This window comes from Gekko japonicus, unplaced genomic scaffold (genome assembly GCF_001447785.1).
Source record: "Gekko japonicus isolate JY-2015 unplaced genomic scaffold, Gekko_japonicus_V1.1 scaffold5254, whole genome shotgun sequence".
Taxonomy (NCBI): Eukaryota; Metazoa; Chordata; class Lepidosauria; order Squamata; family Gekkonidae; genus Gekko; species Gekko japonicus.
Genome location: NW_015162639.1, coordinates 20,019 through 28,499, shown reverse-complemented (window position 1 = coordinate 28,499; position 8,481 = coordinate 20,019). Strand labels below are relative to the sequence as shown.

Sequence of the window (8,481 nt, the reverse complement as noted above, 5' to 3'; positions counted from 1 at the left end):
TGGACTGGATGGGCTATTGATTTCTCTTAGGCTCTTAAGAGCAGAGGTCCATCCGTGTCTATTAGCTACAAGGAACAGATAGGAACTCTCGGTCTGGGGCAAGGGATGCTCTGTATTCTTGGTCCTTGGAGGGGCACCAGTGGGAGGGCTTCTAGTGTCCTGGCCCCACTGGTGGACCTCCAGATGGCACCTGGTATTTTTGGCCACTGTGTGATACAGAGTGTTGGACTGGAGGGACCTTTGGCCTGATCCAACATAGCCGTCTCTTATGTTTGTATACTCTGAGACTCCCAAATGAAGGGCATGATATAAATCCAGTCTGCTCCTGCTCCTCCTCCTCTTCTTGTTATTCTTCTTGATATTAGCCACAAGGTAGGAACTCTCAGGCTGGATCAAGTGATGCTCTGTCTTCTTAGTGTTTGGGGGGGGGCAGCAGTGGGAGGGCTTCTAGTGTCCTGGCCCCACTGCTGGACCTCCTGATGGCACCTGGTGTTTTTGGCCACTGTGTGACACAGAGTGTTGGCCTGGATGGGCCACTGGCCTGATCCAACATTGGCTTCTCTTATGTTCTTATGATTCCTTTCTCAACTGTTTCTTTTACGCAGCCCTTGAGATTCTCAAGGAGGACAGAGGAAGAGTCCGCTTCAGATACCTAAAGCAGTAGTGGTCAGGAATGAGCATTTGTAGTGTCAGGAATGAGCATACTGGAATTACCAGTGCCGCGCATCGCGCCATGGACTCGAACCGGGAAGACTTTGGTTCAGGTTTCAGCTCAGCAGAGAGCCCTGCGGTTGCCATGGCCGAACTGTCACTTCCCCGAATGTAAAATGGGGAGTGATGCGAACTCGCCTCCCAGGTTGCCGAGGATAAATGAAATGAGGTTTCCAAAGGGCTTTCCACCGACCCAGCGGTGTTGTAAGTGATGAATGACGGCCCTGCACCCATGGATCAAGCAAATGAGCTGTGCTGCACGGAAAACCCAAAAGCGACCCAGCGGGATTGCCAGCTAGTCCGACCCGTGGAGAAGAAATGCCTTTTGCCTCTCAATTATGGCACTGGTGTCTGTAATTCTAATACCTCCTGAAACGATTGCATTCTTGGATTATTATTTTTTTCTAAATCCCATTTCCGTAACACCAAAATGGGTTAAGGAAGCAGAGAGATGTATGTCTTACGTAGCCGTTATAAATCATCTTCTGCTAACTTCCTCCCGTTTCTGTGCTTGAACGGCAAGGCTCGGACACCTCCGAATTGCACAAGGAGCAATATTTTAATTTCTGCTGCAAGATTTGGCATCCCAAATGTAGAGCCAGTATTTTGTCTTTCACCCCTGGGCGAGGTCTGTGCAGTAGAGCGAGTCTGTGTTGCATTGAATGCCTTGGTTTTGGGGAAGGAGCGGAACTCTTTCCAGTATTCTGATACCCATCGCCCTTTTAAACAGCAACCACAGACTAAATAGCTCACTCGCTCATGCCGAGAAGAAGATGGGCTGTGGCTCAGCGGCAGAGCCTCTGCTTGGCATGCAAAAGGTCCTGGGTTCAATCCCCGGCATCTCCAGTTAAAAGAGGACCAGGCAGGAGGTGATGGGAAAGACCTCAGCCTGAGAACCCAGAGAGCTATGGAGGGGGGCTGTGGCTCAGCGGCAGAGCCTCTGCTTGACATGCAGAAGGTCCCAGGTTAAAAGGACCAAGCAGGAGGTGATGGGAAAGACCTCAACCTGAGACCCTGGAGAGCCATAGACAGGGGCTGTGGCTCAGTGGCAGAGCCTCTGCTTGGCATGCAGAAGGTCCCCGGTTCAATCCCCGGCATCTCCAGCTAAAAGGACCAAGCAGGAGGTGATGGGAAAGACCTCAGCCTGAGACGCTGGAGAGCCATAGACAGGGGCTGTGGCTCAGTGGCAGAGCCTCTGCTTGGCATGCAAAAGGTCCCAGGTTCAATCCCCGGCATCTCCAGTTAAAAGGACCAGGCAAGAGGTGATGGGAAAGGCCTCTGCTTGGCATGCAGAAGGTCCCACGTTCAATCCCCGGCATCTCCAGTTAAAGGATCTGGTGGTAGGTGACGGTGAAGGACTTCGGCCCGAGACCCTGGAGAGCCGCTGCCAGTCTGAGTAGACAATACTGACTTTGGTGGACGAAGGGTTTCAGTATAAGGTAGTTTCATATGTTCCAGCCAACCAGAAGTCTTAAAAACAGACCTGAAGCAAACCATCAGTGTTAACGTGACACATTAAATGATGCAAAACTATACAGTGGGGTCCAACCCACAGCAAACTATACACAGTAATACAGACCACAGCCCCCAATGATTTCTGCAGGTGACCTTGTGAAGCCTTTTGTACAGTGCTACTCTATGGCACGCGTTAAAAAAGCCCTCCTGAATAATTCAGTTTTGCATCGTTTGTGGAATCCCAGGAGCACGGGAGCCTTCCTGACCTCCTCGGGGTGGCCGTTCCACAAAGCGGGGGCCACGACAGAGAAGGCACCTGTACAGACACCTGTAGATGGGCACCCGCTGAGGGCCCTGCTCCGACGAGCAAAGCTGTCACGGTGTAGCGTAGCAGGAGACAGACTGTGGTTTGGAGCAACAGTATACTTTGGACCAGGGCTTTTTTTGTAGAAAAAGCCCAGCAGGAACTCATTAGCATAATAGGCCACACCCAACAGCAGAAACTCATTAGCATATTAAGCCACACCCTTGACATCACAGCTCATTAGCATATTAGACCACATCTCCATGTTACCACACGCACCTTTTGCTTCTTATTCTGTTTACTCTGTTTGTTGTCAAAACCCTGGGCTTTTTTTTGTAGCAGAACTCCTTTGCATGTTAGGCCACACACCCCTAATGTAGCCAGTCCTAATAAGTTTGCTGTTAGGTGTGGCCTATTATGCTAATGAATTCCTACTGGGCGTGGCCAACTCAGGAGCCAGCCGGAACTCCGTTCCTGTGCGTTCCTGCCCAAAAATAGCCCTGCTTTGGACCAACCTCATCTGTGAGTGACTCAGTCAGTAACTTACTCCAGAATACATGCGGATAAATGAAGATGGGTAGCCGTGTCAGTCTGTCTGTAGTGGTAGAAAAGAGCCAGAGTCCAGGAGCACCTTCAAGACTAACAAAATCTGTGGCAGGGAAGGAGAAATACAGCTAGAATGCGAGTCCCTCTGTCCTTCTATCGCAAGACGGATGGATTCCCCATTCTGTACGGTTAAATGTGGTGCCTTCCATGGAGACAGATCCAGGTGGGTCGCCGCGTCAGTCTGTCTGCAGCAGTAGAAAAGAGGAAGAGTCCAGGAGCACCTTCAAAACTAGCAAAATTGGTGGCAGGGAAGGAGCTTTGGTGAGTCACTGCTTGCTTCCTCGGATACAGCTAGAATGAGAGTCCATCCGTCCTTCTATCACAAGGTTGATGGATTTCCATTCTGAATCACTAAACGTGGTGTCTTCCGTGGAGACAGATCAAGATGGGTAGTAGTAGAAAAGAGCAAGAGTCCAGTCGCACCTTAAAGAGTAACAAAATTTGTGACAGTGTCGGAGCTTTCGTGAAGAAGTGCGCTTGTTGTTGGGTCTTGTCCCCCAGTCTTGTCTTGTCTTGTCTTGTCCCCCAGTGTGAATCTTGGCAGGCTAGCCGAATCCTGAAATCTTGGGCGTCAGGGAGTGACGGAGGTCTCCTTCCTGTTTTTCAGGGTGCTAGGCAACCCCCTTTCACCAAGCCATTATACGCACTCTAGTCCAGCCATCTACCAAGGAGAAATTTGGGGTTATCTTGCCCGTGAGAAGCATGTTGAGTCAACAGATCTTGGGTCTGTGACTCGGTTAAAAGGATTCCCATCTCCTTTGCTTTCTTCTGTTAACCCCCCCCCCCAATCAACCTGAGAGGCATCGAAGCCACCAAATGGATGATGTTAGGCCTTTAATTACGGTCATGAATCATTTGTATATCGGAGCTCTCTTTGTCACAAGATCCCTTAGGTGCCAGCTATGTTTTTGGTAGCTGTTTGTTTTGGGAGGGGTTTCACTTCTCTTTAAGGGTCTCCTTTTAAAGTATTTTCTTCTGGGAAATCCTTCCTGAAACATAATTAGCCAGTTTGGTGTAGTGGTTAAGTGTGAAGGGACTCTAATCTGGGAGATCCGGGTTTGATTCGTACAATAAAGAATTCAACAGCTTTGGAAATTATTTTGAGTCTCTTTCTTCAACAACACAATGCAAGAAATGGTATGACATAAGTCAAAATATAGTGAGAGCAAGATTTTAAGAAACCATTCAGCAACAGGTAATGTAGTAAAGTCCACACCCTGACCTGAGTAGTCCAGGCTAGTTTGCTCTTGTCAGATCTCAGCCCCGGTTAATACTTGGATGGGACACCTCCAAGGAAGCCCCAGATTGCCACACAGAGGCAGGCAGTGGCAGATCACCTTTGTCTCTTGCCTTGAAAACCCTACAGAGAGGCCATTAAGTCATTTGCAACTTGGCAGCGCTTTCTGCCAAAGGTGCCACAGCACTTTTCTCTACGGGCAATTCTGCACCTAGCCTTCGCTCCACGTTTTCTCAACTGGAAATAAAAAGTGCAGGTCGAAAGCATATTCAAATACCCCAGAAGCAACACTGTACTGACTGCAAAGTCACCCCTGAATGGCCATAAATCTATGCAGAAGGTACCATAAAATCCAATGATCAAAGAAAGCGAAAAAGGCATGGAGTGTGGAGGGTACCACAAAATTCGATGATCAAAGGAGCATGCAACGCAGAGGGGAATTTCTGTTCCAAAGTGGGTTTGGTAAAACAACGGAGGGAAAAGCCAATGCAGAATCAGCCTATGTCGAAGCTGCTTTATTGTATCCCAGTGGAGATGACCCATCTGCCTGTTGACTCATTGCCCATCGACCTCTGTGTGAATGCCAAGTCATCTGCATAGTGTGACTATGTGGAGGAAGTGCCTGTCCATAATCACCTCCCAGTGATCAGTGATGCCACTTTCCAAACACGTTTGTGTTCCTCCATGAATTTGCACTGTGGAAACAAGTACTGAGCAATCACTTGGAGATGGGGGACAGGGACAGTGCGCTCATGTTCATTCTTCCTCCCTGCACAGTGAATCAACATGCGCATGGGTCATCTGCACGGGGCCACTGACTCAGACCATTACTCTATCAAGGTCAGTGTTGTCTACTCTGATGGGCAGCAGCTCCCCAGGATTTCAGGCGAAGATCTGTTACGTCATCAGCTACCTGATCCTTTAAGTGGACATGGGAGGGATTGAGTCTGGCACTTTCTGTGGGAAAAACAGATGCTCTACCACTGAGCCACACCCTTGACTGGCCACTCTCAGAGGGGACTTAAGAACATAAGAACATAAGAGATGCCAATGTTGGATCAGGCCAAAGGCCCATCCAGTCCAACACTCTGTGTCACACAGTGGCCAGAAATACCAGGTGCCATCAGGAGGTCCACCAGTGGGGCCAGGACATTAGAAGCCCGCTAAGCATGGAAGACGGACAAGCATGGACGGCTTCAAAAGGGAATGAGATATACCTTGTGGCTAATAGCCACTGATGGACCTCTGCTCCATATGCTTATCTAATTCCCTCTTGAGGCCGTCCATGCTTGTAGCCGCCGCCACCTCCTGTGGCAGTGAATTCCAAGTGTTAATCACTCTTTGGGTGAAGAAGGACTTCCTTTTATCCGTTCTAACCCGGCCGCTCAGCAATTGCATGGAGTGCCCACGAGTCCTTGTATTGTGAGAAAGGGAGAAAAGTACCTCTTTCTCTACCTGCTCTATCCCATGCATAATCTTATAAACCTCAATCATGTCACCCCTCAGTCGTCGTTTCTCCAAGCTAAAGAGCCCTAAGCGCCTTAACCTTTCTTCATAGGGAAAGTGTTCCAACCCTTTTATCATTTGAGTTGCCCTTTTCTGCACTTTTTCCAAAGCTATAATATCCTTTTTGAGGTGAGGTGACCAGAATTGCACACAGTATTCCAAATGAGGTCGCACCATTGACTTGTTTAATGAGCAACATGCTAGGCGGTGATCCTCATTGTACGGCACTGACAAATGTTTTTAATTGCAGAATAACGTTGGGCAACGTATACAGCAACAACAGCAGCACTTTTTAATGCAGGGGTCCCCAACGTGGTTCCCGTGGGCATCACGGCACCTGCCGACAGCTTTCCTGGGGCCTGCCCAGTGTTTCTAGAGGGGGGGGGGCTTTTGCCCAGCAAGGTTTACCATTAATTTGCATCATTCCGTTTTGCTGTTCTAGTGGTGAGCCGTCCGGAGAGGAGTGTACATGTCTTCGATGGGGCAGGATTATTTGGGAGGTGTGTCTAATGGTTCGCCGTGTTCTTTCTGTTTGTTCGCAGGCTCCACCGGGCCCAGTGTGCAATTAAACAGACTCAGGTAACGGTTCAGAAAATAGGAAGAGAGATCGAAGAGAAGCTGAGGCTGACGTCGACCAGCAACGAACTGGTAGGCTTCGGAACCTTTTCCGTATCCTCTTGCTCAGGGTACTCTCATAAGTGAAGATCGTTTCTTGGAGGGGCCGTGGCTCAATGGTAGAGCAACTGCTTGGCATGCGGAAAGTCCCAGGACCAACCCCTGGTCTCTACAGTTAAAAGATCTGGCAGGAGGGGATGTGAAAGACCTCTGCTGGAGACCCTGGAGAGCCATGGAGAGGGGCTGTGACTCAGTGGCAGAGCATCTGCTTGGCACGCAGAAGGTTCCAGGTTCAATCCCCGGCATCTCCAGTTAAAAGGACAAGGCAGTAGGCGATGGGAAAGACCTCTGCCTGAGATCCTGGAGATCCATGGAGAGTGGCTGTGACTTAGTGGTAGAGCCTCTGCTTGGCACGCAGAAGGTCCCAGGTTCAATCCCCGGTCTCTACAGTTAAAAGATCTGACAGGAGGTGATGTGAAAGACCTCTGCCTGAGACCCTGGAGAGCTGTAAGGAGGGGCTTGTGGCTCAGTGGTAAAGCCTCTGCTCGGCATGCAGAAGGTCGCAGGTTCAATCCCCGGCATCTCCAGTTAAAAGGAGGAGGCAGTAGGCGATGGGAAAGACCTCCGCCTGAGACCCTGGAGAGCCATGAAGAGGGGCTGTGGCTCAGTGGTAGAGCCTCTGCTTGGCATGCAGAAGGTCGCAGGTTCAGTCCCCGGCATCTCCAGTTAAAAGGGACCAGGAAGAAGGTCGTGGAAAAAGACCTCTGCCTGAGACCCTGGAGAGCCGCTGCCAGTCTGAGTAGACAAGACTGACTTTGGTGGGCGAAGGGTTTCTGTGTAAGGCAGCTTCATGTGTTCATGAGGGTAGCCATGTTGGTCTCCAGTAGAAGAGCCCGATTAGAGTCCAGAGGCTGTTTGCCATTACCTGACCTTTGCCCAGCAGCCCCTGTTTTTCCTCGGCGGTCTCCCATCCGGATCAGGCTAGGCTGGGCTATCTCGCCGCTCCCTTTTCCCTACCGGATTTTTAAAAAGCAAAGGGATCTCTGTCGTCCCTTGACCTGTGTGAACCACGGCAGGGGCTTTGGCAGAGCCCTTTGCTTAGGCTCAGCCCCCAAGCTTGGTTCTCGGAACGGCATGCAGTACAGCCAACGCACTCATGTGTTTGCATCCATAGACACAAGCGCGTGCACCATGCGCACATGATCCCGAGTCTGTCTTATTTCTGTGGGGAGGAAGGGATTTGAAGAGTACGCTCCCGGAGTCTTGGTTTGTGCCAACGTATCAGTGGGCAGAGCCAGTGTTGCCGACCCTCCAGCACTTACTGAAATGATTCAAAACGCTTCCCCTCTTTTAATCGCCGAGTGTTTTGTTTGTTTGTTTTTGTCTCAATTCACAAACGGAGAAGTTCCTTTAGAGGGAGTTTGAGAATCCTGGCTGGGCTGTTGGCACACAGAGAAAGATATAAACTTGCAGCAAACAACATCTGGAAAAATGATATATCAGATACTGAAAGCATAAGATGTTTTGGGCGATGCAGAATATGGAAAACAAGGGATTCCAGACACAGGGCTTCGAGCCATTTTACTTAGGCATTTCAGAGCATCCTTAAGAACACAAGAGAAGCCATGCTGGATCGGTCCAAAGTCCCAACAGTCTGTGTCACACAGTGGCCAAAAACCAGGTGCCCTCAGGTGGTCCACCAATGGGGCCAGGACTCCAGAAGCCCTTCAGACATAAGAACATAAGATGTTGGATCAGGCCATTGGCCCATCCAGTCCAACACTCTGTGTCACACAGTAGCCAAAACCCAGGTGCCCTCAGGAGGTCCACCAACGGGGCCAGGACTCCAGAAGCCCTCCCACTGTGGCCCCCCAAGCACCAAGAACACAGAGCATCGCTGCCCCAGACAGTAGAACAGAAGAGAAGCCATGTTGGATCAAGCCAGTGGCCCATCCAGTCCAACACTCTGTGTCACACAGTAGCCAAAACCCAGGTGCCCTCAGGAGGTCCACCAGTGGGGCCAGGACTCCAGAAGCCCTCCCACTGT

The 8,481-nt window shown here is 50.2% G+C and overlaps 1 protein-coding gene across 1 annotated transcript in view; it reads left to right on the top strand.

Annotated features, from left to right (window-relative positions):
- Positions 1 to 8,481, top strand: part of UVRAG (UV radiation resistance associated) — a gene marked incomplete at its 5' end in the record, with an annotated part of 56,867 nt that overhangs the window by 29,128 nt on the left and 19,258 nt on the right. Inside the window, 3 exons of the mRNA XM_015406511.1 lie at positions 2,005 to 2,051; positions 5,930 to 5,948; positions 6,362 to 6,467. Coding sequence (XP_015261997.1) covers positions 2,005 to 2,051; positions 5,930 to 5,948; positions 6,362 to 6,467 — 172 coding nt within the window. The remainder of the gene's footprint in view (positions 1 to 2,004; positions 2,052 to 5,929; positions 5,949 to 6,361; positions 6,468 to 8,481) is intronic.